This window comes from Amblyomma americanum, chromosome 1, assembly GCF_052857255.1.
Source record: "Amblyomma americanum isolate KBUSLIRL-KWMA chromosome 1, ASM5285725v1, whole genome shotgun sequence".
NCBI classification, from domain to species: Eukaryota; Metazoa; Arthropoda; class Arachnida; order Ixodida; family Ixodidae; genus Amblyomma; species Amblyomma americanum.
The window spans coordinates 162,605,704-162,627,751 of record NC_135497.1 but is presented as its reverse complement, the minus strand read 5'-3'; the positions used below and the strand labels follow the sequence as shown (position 1 = coordinate 162,627,751).

General features: G+C 49.5%; 1 protein-coding gene across 1 annotated transcript; it reads left to right on the top strand.

Moving 5' to 3' along the window:
* Positions 1-634: 634 nt before the first annotated feature.
* On the top strand, positions 635-20,685 carry LOC144114083 (protein obstructor-E-like). Its single transcript, XM_077647566.1, is given in 7 exon segments — positions 635-948; positions 12,330-12,521; positions 15,682-15,843; positions 15,846-15,869; positions 19,660-19,797; positions 19,800-19,872; positions 20,536-20,685. Coding segments are annotated over 7 exon segments (705 nt in total). The 5' UTR covers positions 635-902; the 3' UTR covers positions 20,606-20,685.
* Positions 20,686-22,048: the final 1,363 nt, after the last annotated feature.

The window sequence follows — 22,048 nt, the reverse complement described above, 5'->3', positions numbered from 1 at the left end:
TCCGTTATACAAGGCGGCCACGAGCCGCGTGCAGTTTAGCCGTCCTTGGCGAAGCGAAGCAGAACAAAACGTTACGCACTCCTCCCTGCGTCGCTAACCAGCAAGTGGTGGCACGTGTGCTTACAACATAGCTCTAAGAATACATGTACAAGAAGCGCGCGTACCGTTCATGCGTCACTTTGTTATTCCTCCGCAAATCTTCTGCTCGAAGAGCTATACAGTGCGTGGGCATTCTCTGTAAGAAAAAGACGAGAAAAAAAAGGTAGCTTATTTGCGCCTGCGCTTTCGTTGCTACAGTCGAAGTCCTGACGAAAAAAGTAAGCGACCAGCCACTTGCGACCACTCGTGCTGCCACTTCGCCTCGCACATTTGATGCCGTCCCGATGGAACACGAGTACTTTGAGGATGCGTGAGCGCAAGCATACGGGCGTGCGTCCACACGAGCACGCGCAGGCAGACATAGGCCACGCGTTGGTCGATTCCCTGGAGATCCTCGACGGGCGGACGTGCCCGTCGCGTGTAGCGGCAGTTGGGCGCGAGTGCGCACGGCCAAATGCGTCTTCTTCCCTGTGGCCGCTGACTGCCGTGACATAAGCGAAGGCCGGCAGTTCCGTGGCGCCCCGCGCAGCCGCCGCCGCCGCAGGAGCCCATCCGGCGACCCTCTTGGGCACGAGCCCTCTCAGCATGCGGGCGCAAAAACCGCGCACATGATGCGAGTGGCGCGCGGAGGTGATGGGGAAGGAAGGTTCCCATCGTGACCCCCGAGGGTCACGCAAACGCGCCACCGTACGTGACCCAGATTCGGAGAGAGCGAGTCCTCCTACAGTTCTTGAGGAGCGCCGCGCCGCCGGCGCATTACCATAGCGAGAGTGAAAGCCGACCGGATCACAGCTACTCCAGAGATGCTCCTCTACGCAACGCTCATCTTCGTCGGCCTCTTGGGCCTCGGTGAGTCTCCGCCGCCGCGGCCCTGCGCTCGTCCCCGACAGCGGGGGGCCCAGCCTCGGCTGGACCCCCCCACCGAGGGCTTTCTCTGCCTGTCCATCGTCTCGCTGCTGCTCGACGCTTTTCGGACTGAGAAGGAGCACAGGACCGGGGAGTTGTCTGCTGCGCAAAGTCCGCGGATCCTGGGCTCTTCGCTTTCAGTTTTAGTTTCTCGTTTTCGAAGCCAGTGCGCTTTATCGTCTCGTAGCAGAGTCTCCTTCGTTTATGCCGCCGCAGGAGTGTGACGGTAGATTCCGAACTTTGCGTAGCTTGCACTGTAGGCGTGGAAACTCTTACGTGCTGCTCTCCGAAAACACCCATATCGAAGCGCCGCGCAAGCAGCGCGTACTCATAACGTGATGTGCCGTAAAAATAGAGCGCGTACCCTCTTAGGTGCAAGGTGTACTTCGTGTATGTACATTTATTACAGCAAACGATGAGAGAACTTGTCGGCACAGCTGGATAACTGCTCGATCAGGAACGTGTTGACCCGTTTGCATTTCGTTTCGTGGCCAACATTAAGTGCAATAATTAAACGTTTGCGGCGCAGTCGGTTCGCAGCGTTAGTTTTGCAAACAGAGGTAATTGTACTTAGATTATTCGGGTATTATGCGCTACTCAGAAATGAGGCATGGCATCGATGGGGCAGCAGCTCATGTGTCTGTCCTGCCTTCCGAGTGCCGCAGTCTGCAATGACGAATTTCAAATATTTTATGCCGCTTCATATTCCGACTGTACCAAACGCCACCTTGAGAACATTGTGTGATCACTCAACGATCAGAGGTGGCATGAACATAGATGTGAGTTGGGCAGATAGTGTTGTGAAGCGAATATGAATGCTTGGTTTGCTTTGCGGATGAGGTATTAAGTCCAGGCTTTGTAAAAAAATCGACTCAGAATTTTTATTCCTAATTTTATTGTGGATGAAATGCTTTGCAACAGCCTCCAGCGAGCAATGTTTGTCGCTCACTCGCGTCTGAAAACCAGGTATCTCGTTACGCTGAGGGGCGATTCTTATCCACGGCGCTGAGGGGCGATTCTTATTTCGCGCTTGTGCAACCTCAAAGGATGCAAAGTACAGACATTCTTCCTCCTATTAATGCCACTGTACTTTCCGATGGCTAAAAAAAATACGACGGTATTTAGGTTTAGTTAGCGTCCATCTGTTTTCGTCCCTAAGGGTGGCTGTCACTGACAAATAAAACTAGGCAATGCGCACGACTTTGTGAAAAACGAATTGCTGTTCTCCTTCACTCTCTCCTCTCCTTGGCGCGATGTTGAGCGCGCAAAAGCTAACATGGCTTAGAAATAAATTTAGAGATCCGTCGTTTTCGTTGCAAACATGACGCCTTCCTTACCAGGCATCGAAGATGGCGGAGAGCGAAAGTGCGCATTTCGATAAAAGAGCAAACAATCGCTTGATCTTGATCTCCTTTTCTCGCACGCGGTGCTTGTTTGTGCAGTGCGCGTTCGCGGCGTTCGCTTGTAACTTCTTTATCGCAAGATTTATGCTCCCCTTTGCTAATGGAGTGCCGCGTTTCGAAATTTGCGCAGTGTGTGATACAGAGATACCCTTCCCTCCACTCCACTTTCCCCTCCTCGTTTTTCCTCGGTCTGAGCTCCATACCATCATAGAAAAATTGTGGTGGCATTCTGGCTGCATTTAGCCGTTACTGCGCGTTCAACGTAAGAATTCGTGACCCCTCCCACCGAGCTCTCGTTTTCTGGTGCTGACAAACGCGCTGCGCTATCGGACACGAAACTCGCGCTTCGAACGGCAACGCATTGATCACGCTGGTTAAAAAGTCTCAAACGTAACGCGGATACAGCATTAACTGTAAACACCATACTAACCTCGTTCAAGAACGCCTGTCGGGCCTTTCGATAACCTCTCCATGCGTTACTTACTCGAAAAAGGGAGTGAATTATAAACACTAGGCCTAATTTATCAAACCAAGCTATAGAGCACACACAACACAGATTATGCGTCATGCTATTCCGCTACGCCATGCGCAATACCACGAGTGCTGCTGGTATTTACGTCTTTTAATTTTCGTTCGCACACATTGCGGCTTCGCGATGACCCTCTCGGCTGCTAAGCGCGCATCATTGCGAGTAGGCTGCAGGGGTTGTTAGTGCGGCCTATCCGAGGTTGCGAAGGGGACCATTGTCTCATGCGCCGGGAACAGCGCGCGAGCACCTGACCTCAGCGCACGTTCCTTTATGAGCTCCAGCTCGAAGGACGCCACCCCTAGGCCATGTATGCGACACGATGTTTTCGACAGACCAAGGACAGGCGAAGCCGCACGCGCGAATTTATCAATAGCTTTATTGAAAGTGATTGATTTCGTTGTGATGTACGTGCTGTGGTTAACGATGATCGCTCAAGCACCGGTAAATAAAGAGATAAAAAAACAGATGCAATAATAAAAGCAGTTAGAGCTTTCATGTATCGGGCATGTTTATTTTGCATGGCGCTGGTTTCACGACGCGTCTTCGGCAGATGCATATAGATGTGAACGCGTTTGGATCCGGCGTATACTTGTTACCTTTCCTTCTCCATGAATTGAACACCTGTGCTATTCACAGCGGTGATGATGGCAAAAATAAAAACTAAAGGGAAACTCAGACTCTCTGGGCTTCAATATCCGACATTTGGCCTTGAAATACAAAGCTAGGCGAGAAAAATCTCCGTATCGGACACAGAATGCATCAGCCAACGGTAGCAAGCTATAAAGTCAAAAACATTTCTCCTTCTTTCCCACAGCCCAGCTGCCTCCTGTCGTTTTTTTTTTTGCCTGCAAACACCCCCCCCCCCCTCCCCCGACGTTTGGTGTTCTGCGACATAATTAGTTTGCAAGCGGGGCTGATCGGGCTAGCTGGTAATTAATGAAAGGTAAAAAGCACAGAACATCTTTCAGATAGGGACGTCTTTCCTTCAATCGTCCCTCTCTCAAAGTTGCGCTGTGTTTTTTAGCTGTCATGTATTGAGTACAGCTGTAGACAGGCTAACCTAAAACAACGATTATAAAGAGCAAAATTTACCAGTGGCGCCGTACACCCGCGAGAACAAAAAAATGACAAGGTATATACCGGCACATGAGCGCCAATAAGCACGCTGCAATCAACTTTCGGTGTTGGGCTAACTGAAGGACGTGTGTTTTCTGTGCCTTTTTTTTATCATTGCATCATTCCTACGATCCGTCCCCGAGCCTATAATCGCAGTTTTTTTTTTTTTTTTATCACATTCCGCTCCTCTCGCTTAGCTTCGCAAACATGATTTCACAAGTATGAGGTGCCACTTCGATCGAAAGATGCAGGTTTTTCTCGTTGCTGGTTCCTTGTTCTCGCTGCTGCACAGAGCTACCTCTAGTTTTTGGGCATTGCTGCGTCATTTCAAGTTAGCTTCTCCATAATGACTGTACTACGACGATCTTGCTGGCTGTAGCGCGCCTTCAGTGTCTCCCCGGGAACACTGCGCAAATTTGCGCTAAGTATCGCCGCTGGAGGTGTATATTCACGCCGCATGGGCATTGCCGTCGCCCGGCGATCTCAGTTCGGCACGGCTGGAGCAAAACGCCTCGAGCGCGGGGCCGTCCTCGGGCCGCGGAACCCCCTCGCACGCACGACTGGCGCAGGCACTTACGGAGTGGGTGGCTTAATGCGTGGCGCCGGCAGCGCTTTCCCCGAGCGCAACAGAACGAAATTCGCCTCGTCTCATGCATACTCTGTCGCCCGCTTCCTCGGTGAAAAGAAGAGTGCATGTGAGGTGGTATCTGGGTCGACCGCACACGCGTTTCCTGAACTCATGTCGAAACAAGGCGCTCCCGCGTTAGCGCGCACGACCAGATGAGAGCTTTGTGGGACTTTCCTTTCCGGTGCGCGCGCGCCAAAAGTCCGCAGCTTTTTTGTCGAAAGTGTACGTTTGCACGCTGGACTGGTGCTGCGTGCCTTGTAGCGTTCACAGTGGAGCTGAATTAAGAGGTCATGTTTAGATAAGAACGCTGGTGGTGGTCTCACGATTTTTTTTTTCGTTTTGGATAGTAAGAGACAGAAAAATGTATGCACACAAAGGAATCAACGTCATAGCAAAACTTTGGTTTAAGCTAGTTGGTGAAGAGACAAAGCTATTGAAATACGCCTGAAGATGATATTTTTTTAACTTTTCGGGATAATAAATCAGTTGGTAGTTGCGCCCGTCCTGTCTATTGTGTGCTATCCTCCTTGTTTTCTTGCGCCGCTGTATTCAATTAGCAATATTTAGTTTGCGAACGGCTTAGACAAAAAAAAAATCGCGTCAAAAGAGGTGCCAAGTTGAGGTGTGAAGAATTTCCAACTTTGGAAACCAGAAGTAAAGGTAATGAATTTAGTTTTTGTGGTTGTAATTTTTTTGCAGAAATTTACACCAACTTTTCGCTCCACCGCAATTTCAATGCTCTGACACGTGCGAATAAAAAAAATTGAAGTCGCGAGCTCGTCTCCGGAGACAAGCTGCAAAATCGGACAAAATTTTGACATATATTTCCTTAGATGCATGGAAAGATTGAACGGTGATAGCCCAGCCTTGGATTATTCCACAAGTTGCCGTGCAGGAAGCTGCAACATGAAGTCATTTTTGGTCCTCTGTGCTAACTTGGTTACAAATGCTCAGGCAAGTCGTATGCCCTTACTGGTGGTGTGACCGCGAATTGTGCCCTTGTCTTGGTTGGCTGACGAATTCCCCCTGCACCATCGCATCACGAATCCGTGCCACCTTGCCGTAAACATCCAGCTCAATTTTCGTTTGCGTTAGATTTTGCGAGTCCTTCAAGTGAAATTTCCCCGGATAATTTTCGAGGATGACCTATTTAGACGAGCTCAGATGCTGACGCAGAATACATGAGCGTGTATCGTTGCGTTCTACTGCAGGCAGTGCTGCATATTCGTCGGTGACAACAGTGCTTGAACAGTAACGAAAGAGGATGACCCTTGATGACAGCATAGCCACGTGCTGGCTCCCTTCACGTCACAACGAATGCGACCGTGCTGACTTGTTCCTGTCAAAAAAGATAGTCACGGGACTACCTCAGCCGTTCTTAACTAAGCACGACCAGGAGGGCCGTTAGGCGTTGCACCACCAGGGTATTGCGAGCGAGAGGAATATTCCCCCTTATTTCCGCTTGCGCAATGAAAGTGGTCCACAAAACGGCCGCGACAGGATGGCAGCAAAAGGTGCCGTGAAAAATGGCCCTGATCGGGTAGGTATTCGCTCCGCAAGGTGGCCAGCCGGTTCGCTCTCGTCCTGTCGTTTGGCACTGCCGGGATTTCCCGTCGCGACAAACGAAGGCGACAGCGAGCTTGGCTCCATTGCACGTCTCGTTTCGTCCGCGCTGCTATAACTAAGCCGCCCGGGAACAAATCAGTTGCTTTCCGCAGCTCACTGCGATAGCGACGGAGATTCACTGCGCGGGTGAGATGGAAGTAAAAGGGAAGGAACAGCTACGGCGGCTAGCGGCGCCAGCAGCCTGCGTGTGTAGTATGCATAGCCTCGTTATTCGAGCGAGGGGCCGAGAGATTCTCGTCGACGGCGCGGATCCTTGAGTAATGACGCCGTGCACAGAGCGTCGACGGTTCGTCGCGGAATGCAGTCCTCATTACGGGATCCAAGGTTTGCGGCGCCTGTATGTGTTCTCGCCCACGTACATGGATTTTCGTCTCTTCTCCGCCGTGACCGGTCTGGTCCGCTTTTTATCGACGCATCGACAGTGCGGGACCAATTCAAGGTTGCGCGCCGCGCGCACCCCTTACACGTTGTCCATGCGTGTCACCGTGATGGGAGGAAACCCGTTTCGAAACTGGCCTAGAATTAGGAAAAAAAAAAGGCGAAACGAAAGGGAGGGGGAAAAAAAGAAACAAAATGCGCGACGACTAGATACGTGCATTGCGGTGCGCCTCCTTCGCTGCGCGCCCGTCGGATACGGAATTACCGTTGGCCACGTCGGATGTCGGCGTGCGATTACTTCGATGGCAAATCGGAGAGGGCGTGAAGGCGACAGCCCGTTTAACTTATCTTTTTTATCGAAGAACAACACGGTTTGAGGCTATGAAGCCATATTTAACGGCGCAAAAGGCGCGTCATTGGAGAAAAAGGAACGATAAACATTATACGACGCACTCCGTTCGAAACCGCCCAATTGACGTATATAGTGAGCGCGTCAGTAAACGAGTGAGCCTTGCGCTTAGTAACTGAGAGATGCTAAATTCGGCTTTTCCGGAGTCCGCAAGAAAGAAAAGCGAAGCGAGAATAAAGCGTGATAAATAAAATTGCTTATTGACTGAAGATACCACAGTTTCTTTTTTTTTTTTTTGCAGAAAGCGGTATCGAGTCTAGCGGCATGGTCATTAAATGCTTATGAGCGAATATTGAACAAGCTACCTAGGACCATCCTGGGCAGTGGAGATAAGAGAAGACTTTTTTTTTAGAAGTTGCGGGGTCTGCGCAAACATAACCAGCTTTGTTTAATAAAGCATTTGTCATTTTGACTTGATACTGCCAGCTGTACAGCACTTAACACTGCTAATGCACTTCGGCGAAACAGGCGATTTATTGAGTGTCAGGCCATCGAAGAACCATGCGCAGCACACGCGCGCACGCACGCACGCACACGCACACGCCAACAAAACGTAAATTTGGGTCACACTCGTACTGTCATGAAATGATAAGAAACTGTGTCAGTACAACTAATAAAGTAACAAGTGTAATATTTTGGTTGATATAATGGCACCTTTTGTTTTCAATCACCAAGCACAGGCGCCACACGGCGTAAGTGAATACTGACTGCAAAATTTAAAAACCCATGACCAGAAATTTCTTAATTGAGTGTTTTCATTTGTATTCTCCACTTCGTGCCTCATTAGTTACAACTGTCTTAAATTAAAGTTGGTTCGAGAAGGAAACGACACTGCAAGTTTGCTTGTTTTTTTGTTTTGTTTCTTTGCCCCCCCCCCCCCCCCCCCCTTAAAATCAAGTACACACAGGCCGGTGACTGTGCCTCTCCGTATGAAACAAATTTTTCAAATCTGCTCCTCTCTCCACGAACAATTCTGAAAATCGCCCGTTTCGCAGGTGCGCACTAAATTATTGGAAACACTTTTTCCGCTCTTGGTGGCTCACATAGCCCACGTGTTGGGTGACCACTGCACCGCCTCGAAATGTAGCCTCAACTCGCCTGAGTAGTCCAACCACCCGGACCTCGCACTTATATTAAAGCTTTCTCTCTCGCTTCCTCGGGCACTTCTCATACTCGCAGTGAATAAAGAAGAACACACGGGACCGGGACCTTTAAATTACGCACCGTTACGGATACCGGACCGGCAGCCATTGGCTGAAGGATGCACGCCAAAGATGGACGTCTCCCACACATACGTATAAAACCTCACTTGCACACAACACCGGAGGTCCGATAAGGCGATGTGCTCATTTGATAAAACGATTAATTAGATGTCCACCCTGACAAGCAATTTTTAGCACATATCGCGGGCAAGAACTGCTATTCCTAGACACTTAATCAGATGGGACACCAGATACATGCAGTCAGGGGATATCAGCTGCTGTAGTGTCCGTTCAGGATGTTCAGCGCAGCCTATAGGGGGTCTGTGAAGCACTACGCAGCGCACTACCCCACTGCTAAAGCTCGGTTCTTACCGCCGCGGACCTAGCCGCGCGGATGCCGGGTGCATGCCGTCGACCACCACGTGAGTGGCGCTCGCTACTGAACGGCGCACAGCCTTGGCTGGATATCCGAGCCCCTGCGCCGATTCTCTTGGCAACTTCTCAACGTGCCGTGTATATAACGCTGCTAAGGCGAGGTCGCATGACGAAGCTTCGTCGCGCCGCGCCAAATTGCGATGCGCCTGCTACGAGGTTCCGAAAACAGACGGGTTGGCCTTTCATTCGCGCGCTCACCGCTGTATACGTGCTGAAGGGCTTCGCGTGTGTAAACGCGCAAGAATTACGGGAGGGTTCCTTGGAAAGACGGAAAGGGATGTTGGCATCCGCAAAATAAATGCCGGTTGGTGAGGGTGAACGAGTTATAGAGAAGATAAAGTGAAGGGAAGACAGCTTAACAAGCGTCCCAAAGTGTCCTTGTGTTAACGGGGACCCCTCGTAAGCACGTGATCCTTGGCAAAAATAAAATGGGCACATGTAAACATAGAGGCTATAGATAGGCAGATAAAAATGAAAGCCTGAGCACTGCCGTGGCCATAATATGGCATATGCGTACATAACTAAAGTGCCTTGGTATTGCAGCGACGCGGAACTTTTGAGAAACCTGAAAAGACATCCAGGTCGCTGCGTCCGTAGCACAGCTCCGATATCCGTGCTCGTAAAGGGCGGATACGTTTCCGGAGGCTTTGTATGAGTTACACTAGCTATCTGGAAGTTTTGGAGCTGTATTATTCCAAGAAGTTGCGCAACGGCCTATGGAATGTATATACTAGAGGTGCAACAGCGAAAAGTGCAGAGCGTGTGTAGTAGCTAAAAAAAATACGAGGTTTGAATTTTGTCTGCGTGTTTTATCACTGAAGCACATCCACGGAGTTCACGAGCTACGTACGCGGGGGTAGGGAAAAAAAAACAAAGTAAAGAAGGCTGGGCGGTATCGATCCTGGGTGATCCAGAATGAACTACCTGCAAGGTCGCAAAGTCTTGACCTTCGTAGATAGCGTAACGGGCCGCTTTGGCTTCCACAGCTGGCTCATCCTGTACCATGATGACGTTAAGGCTGACGCGTATTGGAGGCTGCCGAAAATGACCCCCGAGTTCAAAAGGGCATACGCCTTTTGCGCAGCGTCCTCTGAGGTCACCAAAGGGGTTCTCGGCTGCCGATGTATACGCTATTCTTTTCCTAGCTATAGTTCGCAACCAGCAGTTTAACTGGAGAATAGAACCATTACCCTTGGGGGAAGCCGTTAGTCGCACAAGCTCTCTTTTGGCGGGAGTCTTATGGGACTGAACCTGCTGTTTTGGCCTTTAGTATTGCGTTTGGGCGTCTGTGCTGTGACTTGAAACGAAAGTGCACAGCGCCGGTTCGCGGTGCGCGCACACGTTAACTGTGAATTCCAGAACACAAAAGAGACATTTTCTTTCCAGCTTCCGCTGCACCAGATTGTACGAAACGCGAAAAGGTGTGCCGCGGAAACGCCTGCTTTAGTTCAGAGATCGTTTACGGTCAAGTGTGGCATTTCATTCCTAGCCCCGACACTGACATTCTATGGAAACTATGCCCCTTTTGTAGCGAAGGACTAAATGCAGGCAGCTGTACAGGAGTGCTCCGCAAAGTCTCAAAACTTAGCGCGAAAGGAACGCAGTGCTAGTGCAGTGTGTTCCACAGACTGTAAGCATTTCGACGTTACGCACCAGACGGCAGCGGCAAAACCGCGGAAAGGCCGACATCGGCTGAACAAACAGCGAGATCAGCGAGCGCTAGCCCTTTGCCTTCGTGCCGAACCAAACGCCACGAGGTCGACGATGTCAGCAGCCAGCTCGTAAATAAACGCGAAAGCAGGAAAATGCGTGTCTTTTCAATTTTCATTATTATGCCGAAAGCCTACCTGCCCCCCGTTTCAAGGACGGAACACTTTTGAATCTTAGCGCTCACTATATGTACGTACTTCTGTTTCCCTTTGACGTGTCGCGTGTATCTGTTTTAAGGGGGTAACTCATCCGCTTTACAAGTTTCGCCGCCAGAGGCGCTGGTCGTGCAGCACCGCTTTAGAAAGTGGTCATGCGAGATTTTTACCGCTACAAAGCAGTACGCGGGACAGGGGCGAGTTCTGGCTGTGGAGCGACTCCGGAATGACGCGAAGCGCATTGGACGGAGGAAAGGTGGGATCACGTGGTGCCCCGTTGTAAAACGCGCATTGGTCTTTTCCTTCCCAGCGCATCCAGAGTACGAAGCGCGGACGCTAAAGGTCAAGCGACTTCCGCATTGTAGTCGTTGTCATTGTTCTTTGCAGATGAAGCGCAAATCGCTCTCTGGAGGCTGTTACCTATATTTTCGCCGCCTGATATAAAAGTTGGTTGTGAGGGCCTCTCCCGAAGGGCTAACGGGAATCGGGGGCAATTTAATTTGACCATGACATAGTCGAACAAGAAGCCGCTTCCGTTTGCTTGCTTCGATTGACTTATAGTCAATCATTTGTGCTGCGTAATTGAGATTGCTTCCATGAAAAGCCGAGGTGCAGTCTATCTTCTTTCTCTTTTTCTCAGTCCTTCGTATCTTTCGATAAAATGAAGAGAAACTGCGTCTGCAGGGCGATTTATCAAGCGCGAAGGAGCTCCGTCTAAAGGTCTTGCTTTGAAAGTTTCGCTCATGACAGTTTGTACGAAAAGACTTTGCAACTGGCGCCCCAGCTTCCTCGGAATCACTCAGCACGTTTTGTCATTGGGCTGGATCTGCACTGTGCAAGAACTTACTCAGCACACAAATTGGTCGCTGCTGAAGAAGCCGTGCTACTTGCTTTCTAAACCATGCCATTTCAAGGATTTATTATCTGCTGTGTCTGTGTACCGAAGGAGCGCGTCATGGGAGCCATTCCTAATTATCACCGAGATGTTTAAACCTGCAACAGCTGTGTGCAGTAAGTTAGCAGAGAAGTCACTTGAATTCGGGGAGAGTTTGGGGAGGAGGGTTCAAAGACGTAGAACTGCAGCTTAAAAAAAAAAGTACTTGCCCTAGATTAAATCAGACTACTGCTTATTGAGGTTACCGTCTCGTCCAGTTGTCGTTATCAGTTATACCGTCAGAGCCTAACAGAAGAATCAAAGGCAAGTGACACTACGAACGATCTGAAAGTGAGACGTCTCTCCACACTTACAGATCCTGGTTAGACTTAGAGTATTGATGAATAAATCTCATTGACCTGTAGAGAACCCAAAAGAGGCTGTGCCCTCTAAAGCCTTCAACTCCACATGAGAGGCAGGGGAGTTGTGGCAGCAAGGGGGAGTTGTGTACAACGCTCGGAGGAGGCGGTAAACAGGAGCGGTCCACACAGACCAGACCAGTTGGGAAAATTAGTGCCAATCCGCCTTGATCGTCCATATAGGCACTTCCTCAGTACGTCTCATTGCACTTATTACAACTCGCTGATGTGAACTGCTTCTTTAGGTGGCTTTGGTTTTTCACATGGAGCATGCCAGCGAGAGCGGGAGCACCGGTAATTGGCACTCAGAGCCGTCGTCTTGCGGTGGCACGGGGCAGCAGAGTGCGAGGCGCAGGCCCGTCCGTGCGGCTGTGCACCGCGTGCGAACGCCATTGTGAGGACACGCACTAACGGTGTGCGCTCGCTCCATCCGCCCTCAGGCCGGTGCCAGTGCACGACCAACGGCTTCTTCCCGCACGAGACGCAGTGCGACAGCTACTACGAGTGCAAGAATGGCACCGTGGTGCAAGGTTTCTGCCCCGACGGGCTGGTCTTCAATGACGAGGCCAGCTACAAGCACCTGCGCTGCGACCTTCCATTCGACATCAACTGCCAGAACCGGCCATACTTGCGTAAGTCTCTCGGGAGAATTCCCGCGTGTCCCCTAAGAACTCCCCTGCGGGCTCCCCGCGAAAAACCAACCGCCCTAGCAGCGCCTGTGCCTCCCCGTGGTGCGGCCCCCTTGCCTTGCGAGTGTCCCTGCATTGTATTACATCCCTCCTCGCTGTCGCCAGGCTTGCCTTGCTGAGAAAATGCCTTCACTTGATCGTCGTGCAATGCTCCCCCGACCGCAGACCAGGATATCCCACTTCACCCACACTTTTACCACGCTGCATGTGCCGCTCTTTTTTTTTTTTTCGCGGGCTGTTAATACGTATGTAAATGCCCGTTCTTTGTGACAGCTTATGAAAGCCTCCAGACTGCGCAAAAAATTTGCACCCCTTCCCGCTTTCTTTCCGGCTACTTGCACCTCCACTCCTGTACCACTAACGCGGGGCTATCGAGAATTAGGCAAATCACTGTTTGTAGGGTAACAAGTATGATCGGGAACTGAGGAGTAATACGTTACCTTGGAAACCAGATACTTGCTTTTCGTCCTGCTGTGGGTGAAGTTAACGTGGCGGCCGGAACTGTTGATCCGAGCCTCTTGTACGGAATACGATGGCAGCGCCTCCATGTATGAAACCCGACGTCCTGCTTTTAGCAGGAAAGCGAACATGGTCCAACAGCCCGCGCGTACGGCAAGCCAGACTTGCCCAACTGCACTGGCTACGGCTGTTTGTTGTGCCGCAAACACGGTACTCATATAGCTGCTGAAAATTGAAAGTGTCAGCTAATTAAAGGCCACACTCAGAGAGCTGTCTGCACGTAAGAACGGTGCGTGATTTGCCGGAGCCTTGGCTGCTTTATCGGTGGCTATTTTGGATGGCCATCGCACGAACCCTTCATACGCGCGAACAACTTCTTCGATGAATAGTTTGCGTCAGCTTCTGCTTCTGCAACGCGCTGTATGGTTTGAATGAGACAGAGTGCAGATAATTGAAGCGAACCTTGGTTTGGATATTTTCGATTCGCTCCAGTCAGTATATTCAGTATTTGATGAATCGCGTTTGAATGCAAGCAGCGTCGGCCCGCTATGTTCTTCGGAGGAGGCGACTTATAGTCACTTCTGCCTCGGACTTTCACTACCGGATAAATGCATACGGAAGGACTCTGAGGTCTCTTTGACTTCTGTCCACCTGTACCTTTCTTAAGAATATGGTTAGAGCACAGTAGCAAAATCACGGACTGAAGGGTCGCTCTCGGCTCATCTAATCGAATAATCGTCAACCAAGCTTATGACCTCGGTGACTTTACAGTGATGATATATTGCAACTTTGGATGAGCTTTACATTTCCGCTAGACTAATTCGCTGATGGTTGCCTTCATGAGAAGTAGTTTTGAAGAGCCCCACCGCGCAACTGTGCGCCTATTAGTGTCAGGCGCGCAGCAGAAATGCTGCTTGTTTCGTCCTGGGACACAAAACGGTCACATTCCATCAACGGATAATCTTCCATCGCCACAGTTTCCGGAATCGGTTCGGCACGCAAGGGTCTGACTGGCATGCGGCCGAGTGCTGATGGCGTTCCTAGGTAGAATAACGTTTATTCGTCGCTGTGTTCATCTCAGACGGAGCCCATCGTTTGGCTGGAATTTAGATATCCTGGACAAAGCTTCATCATCTCGTACATGTCCACTGATGCTCATGTTTGCAGCTGAATCATGCTTGCAAAAGTGCACTAGATGCACCCTTAGAGAAATGAATATTGAAATTCATCATTGGGTTTCCATATTTCGCGTGAAGAGTTGTACAATTTCTTAATACTACTTTCAGCGCGGCAGCGTTTCTCAGTTCTGATGTAGCAACAAGTGTTTTGCGTTATGTGTGTCGCACGACGCACTATGAAGCACGTACACTGTTTACAGTGAAGTCTCCTTGCGAAACGAGCAGGATCCTTGCCCCGTTCTGTATGCAAAACCCGTTCGAAGGATTCCGGATGTAGCTCAGGTTTGGCTCCAACTGCCCACATGGCGACCACGCAAGGCGTGAAGCAATAGGTTTGCCTTTCCGCGGCGTAAGAAGCTGAGAGAGCAGCGGTGTAAAAAACTAGAATTAACGTAGCAAACAGAATCGCTTGCGTAGCAGCAGTATATTACTTACCTCCTTCTTGCACTGCTGCGCTTCCCCGTGCCAAAAAAAGTTGAGCCACAGAGCGTGTTCACAACTTGTGCTCACTCGAGAGAGCAACAGGCCGACTGTACAGTCAAGGTTCCGCTGTTTATTGTCTACTTGGAGAGTTTAGATTGAAGCGTTGTGCCATATATCGTGCTGCTTGCGGTACTTTTTCTGTTCGCATTGCGAGGCAGAAGTTTAGTAGTGCCTCACGTTAACTTTTAAATGCAGGCTCGCTGCCGTACGTTGCATCCGGTAAAGGTACTACTGTAACAAATGAAGTAGCGCGCACGTGCGTAAATGAGTGCGCGGTACCCGCACAATAGCCACGCACACCGCGCACCGGCTGCCAGAGAACACGTCGCCAGAAGCGTGTTTGCGGCCTGGCGGATGCTGAACGGCCAAGGCCTTCGCGAACGCATTTACTGCGCATCGAACGGTGTCTGTGCGGAAGGGGCGCGGAGGTCATGGAGGCCAGGCGCACGCACCGGCCAAGAAGTCTCCCGCTTTAGGTTCAGTGGAAAGATACAAGGAATGGGGGGGGGGGGGGGGGGGGTGCATCAGCCGTAGAAGAAACCAGCAGCATCCAGTCGAGAGTGCATTAAAAATCCAAAAAGTGGTACTAGCTCGTTTCTCGTCTGTAGGCGCGAGCTGTAGAAAAGAAATGCCAAGAGGAGCCTGCAGGGGTATGGCAGGGAGAAGTATGTAGATTGCACGAGCTTGTTTGGATCGATGAATCATTGCTTATGGCTGCAGCCCGAGTACGCGCGGCGCGTGTGCGGGGAAACAAAGCAGGTTGTAATGAATTCCGCGGCCTTGAATGTTCCGCGCGGCCTTCCAATGTCTGTGAAGGTATCGGTCGCGGTGCAGCGGAAGCACGGACTGCTCGTTTCAAATGCTGGGCGAGAAAGGGGCCGCCCACGGAGGGGGTAGCCGGTGGGCGCAGCGAGCACGGCGTCCTCCTCCCGTCAGAGGCGCTGACCTCGTGGGGGGCGACTGCGCGCGTGCCCCTGTTGCAGAGCCGGCGCAGGGCGTGGGCAACTGCCCCCGTCGCTGGGGCATGTACGCGGACGAGACCAACTGCGGAAAGTTCTACAACTGCGTGGATGGAAAAAGCTTCCCCTTCGACTGCCCCGAGGGACTGGCCTACAACGAGCGCCGCGGAGTCTGCGACTGGCCCGACTGGTCGAGCGCTGCGACGCCGAAGGTACGCAAAAACCCGCGTTTAGCGTGCATGATCCTGCCGTCTTTGTTATTTTCCCGTTTCTTATTTTAATCTTTTGAGTGTTTATGCAAACTGTGTTCACAATTAACCAGCCTGATAAAGTGAAGCGCTCGGAGAGTGAGCAACATAGGGCTCCCAACCCCTGTCATTTTGGCGCGTTAGTACCTAATCTCTCACTCAGCGATTTCACCGACCTTTGTGAAGCCTGCTTGACCTTGGTGGGCCGTTTAGGTCACGCGACTTTGTGACGTCATAACAACCTGCCCACCGGATTGTGAGCAAACTAACCACCGTGGAAGGTGGCATTTAAATTAACTATAGGTCGCAAGAAGTTGCTTGGGAAGATCTACCTGGGTCCCACAAGTTTCATCCGTGACAGCACCTGCCATCGCAGGCAGTGGCGCATCGCTTAACGACTGCACCACTGCGCCAGGAATGGTATGAGCACTCCCAGCGGTCTATGAATGTAAAGTGGAGAGTGACGAGTTCCGAATATATGGGCATTTATTAACGCTGTCACGTCGTACCCTTAAAATGTCCTCGCAGTTTTAGTGCACTAGCACTGAGGCCCCCACTGGCCGATTTCGCCGCTATGTGTCTGAAACCTGCTTGACTTTGAAGACTGAGCCTCGAATCGAAACCGAAGTGCTATCGCACGTAATACCACTGTCACGAAAGCGCGCTTAACCGCGGTTCTCGCTAACTGTGGGCCTAACCACGCTAGATCGTCCGTATCTTTTTTTATATTACAGTGCACACCATCCTGCACGAGTACGCCATCAAAATGTACTGTCCTATACCCGGCAGTAGCGAGTGAGGGTCAGATATATGCCTTCTCGGCAGTTATTTATTTCGGCTATATATTGTGTGTGTGATCAGATAAGGAGGGCAATCGAGGTCCCATGAGCATAATGAATTTTTTTATTTATGATGGGAAATGTGGACAAAGCAATAGACCTTAGTTTTGCAAGAAACTTTGTAGTTTTCCTGAAAAAAAAAAGAGAGTATGTCACAAGAGGTGGAAAACGTCCCTTTTGCGATTTCACGAAATTACAAGTGTGGAACAGCGCTGAACGAAATATAAAATTTTGCGAAATTAGACTACATTTTTTTTAATAATATGCAAACATTTCTATGTTGCGCAGTGTAAAAAACGATTTTCGCTTTCGGAATATAGCACGAAAAAATTCGCAAACAAGAAGTTATGCCTTCAAAGGATGGCAGATTTCAGGATGATCATGAAGCAATACAAATACTGGCTCTTTTATACTACTGCAGTTAAAATTCGTACTACTAGATGCGTAATTTTTTTACTGCACGTTGAAACCTTGCGGAATTCAAAATTTGTGAAAAATTGCCAGATTTTATTCGTATTAAAAAAACACTTATTGCTGATCTTCTTTCAAATTTTCCTGAAAGACCTTCAGCGCCTGGTAATTCTAAAGTAGCAGTAAAGTGTTGCATTATATTGTTTGAAACTATAAACTGAAATGCATAACGCAGGCTATATTTCATTCAGTCAGTAATCATTACTGAATATTAGCGATTAAAAAGAGTAACGGTTAGACTTCAACTCTGAACTGAGTGGATCTGGCTGTATTTTAGTTGGGAAAATGGCGCAACCGACTGCTTCAATATCGACAAAGAGATGAACTGTGTATATATGTTTCATAGCTCTCTTTCTATCTGCCTAGTTTGTCGCAGTTGTCGTCTGTTCCCCTTGCAAAGTGCGCACTCTATGAACGGCAGGGGCAAGATGGTGCTCACTCGAAAGGGCGCTCGCGGTAAAGCATGGTCGCTTTTTCTTCCCCGACTGCGAATGAGTGCAAGGAATGTGCTCTGGGAGAAGATATGAGACGAGAGCGCTGCGGTTGCCCAAGCACCCGCTGCCGAGCGCGATGCGAGTTGCCTGGCAACGTAAAAAGTGTAAAAGTTTCCGGCCCTCGGCGCACCTCACAGGAGCAGCCGCCCATACAGTTGTGCCCTATCCTCGACTCCTATCGCGCTTTCGCAGCACCCTGGAGGCTTTAGACACCGACAACTGTCCTCGCTGAAACAGAACGTCACCCCCCCCCCCCCTCAAGATATTTTTGTTTGTTTCTTTCTTTGTTCGTTTATGCTAGAGGAAGGGAGAAAAGCTCTTAAAATTATCAATGTACTGCGAATGCTGCTCATGGTAAATAATTCGAGCTCGAAAGGGACCGAAAACTCGTTATAACTAGGCGGAGGTCGAATTAAGGGGAATACTTTAATGCATTGACTTGAAGTTGACGGAACCAAATCATCAGTTCGAATAAAGTGCAAGTTGGAATCAAGCGAGCTCGAATTAATAAGATTTCAGTGCATAAATATTTGACCGCTTGCCCCGCAGTGTAAACAAAATGCAAAAAAAGAAGCGCAGTAGTTGTTATTATAAAACTACTCATTCACGCTGCTCCATGGTGTAGGTGCACGCAGGCACGCAGATAATTCGCTTACGAAATTGTGCACAAATATCGAACACCGTAACTGAATAGCGACAACCTGACTTGGTAGCGCTCAGTCTCCAACTTCTAGCTAAGATCTTGTGTTGTACTTCGTTCAAAACGCCGCGAATGCGTAATTTACAAATTAAATTATAAAACATGGAACCTTATTTGTATTGTACGTGATGCAACTCGTTGTCTTGCGGGCTGACATCGTCCCAGCCGTGCAGACCGAATTATGGTTCCATATGTGCTATGTGTATGTAGTTAAGATAACAACGCCCCCCTAAAACCTCTTAACGCTTTAAATTTACAGATTTCGTTCTGTTTTTGGTGCTGTTGTGCAGCATTGTGAAGTATATGCCTATCAAAATAACAATAATCAGAAATGAGGCCCTAAGATCTGTTGCTCTTAGCTACATGAACTTATTCAGATCTGCGATGTCCTCCGAACAAAAACTCCCTCGTTGACATGAATCGCAGACGAAGTTAACGGGGTCGCCAAATAATGTCATTGCGAACAGTGATCGCAGAAAATAAGTAGCTCTAGGCCTTAAAGACAGAAAAGATGTCCCGTAATCATGAAATACTCGGAATAAAAAGTTACTTCCAGCTAATCAGTTTCGTCACAACGACATGACTGGCGCGACATCTGCGTGTAAGTCTTGTTCTGAAAGGAAGGGCCAGGCGCGTATCTAAACGGCTTGCAGGTCTGCACAGCTCAACACAGGTGATAAGTCACTTGTTAGGTGAGTGAAATACCAGTGCTGTTTACACAGTCTACGCTATCAGCTTTTAAAACGTAGCTTCTCACGTGGTAGCGTAAAATATATTATGCCACCACGCCTCCTGCTAGCCTCCTCCGTGAGGCTAGCGATATGTTGAAATAAATACACGTACTAGTTTTTACCCAGGCACCTTTAGTCGGCTATGGCGCGCAACATACCGGCGCTGCAGTAAAGACAGCTTGCAGTTTTATTTTCCGCTCAATTGGCACAATAGTCGTCGCTCCGCGGAAAACCCATTCTTCCGTGGGTATTTTTACATTTATGTAGGCAGCCGCAAAGCCTCGAAAGCGCTCAGAGTGTATCCGGTTAATTAACCCTAAATGAAGGCTCTGAAGAATGCACATGTTCTAGAAGTTTTCAGCACCAACGGTGCTGTACACTGACCACAAGCTAGCTCGTACTGCTTGGGACAAGTATCAAAGTCACGAATGTACCTCACTGAAGTTAAGGGCGGCAAAAAGTCACTGCCTGCAAACTGCGAGTGAAATGCTTCGGGCGTGGCGTTACTTGTTCTCGCAGCCTACCTGGGCTTCCAGTGCCCTGAGCCGACAGCGTACGAGCTGCAGGACTTCGTGAACCCTCCGTACGCGCACCCGCGGGACTGCGCCAAGCACTTTGTGTGCGTGTCCACGTACTACGGGAAGAGGCTGCCTCGTCTCCTTCGTGCGACGAAGGCACCGTCTTCAACCCATCTACCAGGACTTGTGACGAGCCCGTCAACGTTCCCGGCTGGTGCGTAGCCCCCAACTGCTAAAGTCGAGCTGTCCTGCTTCGCCGCTGCACGTGGACTCGGTGCATAAGCTCTATGAACATCGTCCATGCCATTTTCACCTTTAACAGTACAACAGAGCGAGAGAAAGAAGACAAGAACGCTTAATACCACCGCCAGTTCTACCCTCCTCTCTGTGTGAGCACTCCCCCCCTCCCCCGAAAAAAAAAATAACAGCAAACCCAGATTAAATGTAGGAGAGCGTTCTTGCGGGCTAGTTGGTTCATTCCAGAAAAAGGTTAGGACTGCGCGAATCGGACAGGACAGGATAACGAGGAAATAAAACTACGCCTGTGTTGTCGTTTTCGTTCCTCGTTCTCTTGTCCTCTCCTGTCCGGTTCACGCAGTCCTAACCTTTTTTCCAGATTAAATGTTGGACATTTCACCTGCAGTCAGGTTATTAATATTCATTTAGCCTCGAGTAGTATGTTGACCTTGGAAACATTGATATTACCAGCGTAAACGAACCTAATCTTGTCACTCATTTGCACACTACCTTGACCAAGGCATGAAAGCCACAGAACATAATTATTACAGTCACCATTTAGTGCAATTGAGGCAATCTTCGCAATGGTGGCGAGCGGAAGGAACCAATTTCCAAGAGATTATTTTTCACTGTTTTGCAGCGAGAACTACTACGGTGCCCAGGAAAACCCCTTCAACAAGGGACAGACTCTTCGGCGCCAGGGACGATAAGGGCCAACACAACTGCTCGGCCAGCGCACTTTGATCGCATCTTCCGGACCCATTAAACTGCACACAGTGTTTACTCGCCAGTCATGTGTCCTGTACATTCATTCCTGCATTGCGAATGGCGGGCTTAAACTGCAAACATGCAGTTGAGCCCCAAGATAACAAAGTTGTACTTTCGCCATAAAACAAATGTATGGGCAGTGAAAAACAATGTCCTATGTTCGAGGTATTCCTACTGGCAGACATACAGAAATGGGTATCTAAAAAAAATGCAAGAATTTCCGTTATTTGCTATGTAGCAGTTGAAATAACCGTCTCTGGTGTGCCATTATGAGAGCGATACCCGATAACGGACACATGGGGGCGATGAAGCCGCAGAAAAAACCCCCTGCACTACTGGAGCACAAGCGCATGAACCCTCACTTGCAATGTTTCTTTTGCGAAAAGTTGTATTTCTCCAGTCGTAGTGATCTTGTGGGGCCAAGCCATTTACGCCCACGCTGTCTTCCGGCATTCCCACGATGGATGAAGAGCCCTCCCGCATAGACGGTGGCGCCAGCTTTCCCTCTAGGCATGGAGGAAGGAAAGAACTGAGGGGAGGCGGTTGCGTCACATTTTTTGACGCCGGCTCCCCCATGCTCACCCCCTGCTTGGCCGCCGTCTCAGCGCGCTTGCGCATGCGCAGCAGAAAATGTAGCAGACGATGCCACTGCGTCTGGCGTTACTATTGGCTGCGCTGTCGGCCAAAGACTCCCAGTAGTCCTTGCGAAAGCGCGTGACTTCTGGCACATTTTTTGGCGTGCAGCGAGGGCCTCTCCTTAGTTTTCCTCCTTCCATGCCCTTAGGTAATATTTATAGCTCTCTATAAGAGGTGTGAGGCCTGTGTAGGCCTGTCTCATCTCAGTTTAAAGTAGATGTTTTAAGTTGATTATTGAGATCAAAACACATGTTCCTGGAGCCCATTATAGCATTCGAGTAGTATTAGAGTTGTAGCGCTGGGCTATTACTATACTACTACTACTACTGCTACTACTACTACTGAAATCATATCATAATCCCCGTGCTACACGGACGTTTAAGTAGCATTTGAGTCAAAAAGTATTCGACACTTCGAATGGCAATCGGACCCAACAGAGTTCTACGGTGCTTCAAAAACAATTTCCATACGCATTCGGAAGCATTACAAACGCATTCGCACGCTGTACAGCGAAGACGCTGCTGCCGTCGAGTTTTGTTTTTGTCCGTTCGCTGATTTGTGGTACAACGACATGACGACGACTTCAGTGGTGGTCAGTGTACTGTGCCTATTCGGCCCCAGAGGAACCGATCTATCACGTAAGGCCGACAACGACACCATCCAGACCAACAACCACGGATCTATAGAATTCTATCGTACTGGGCAACTAGAAGCGGCTGCAACTAACCTCTAAAATTCCTTTTAAAAGG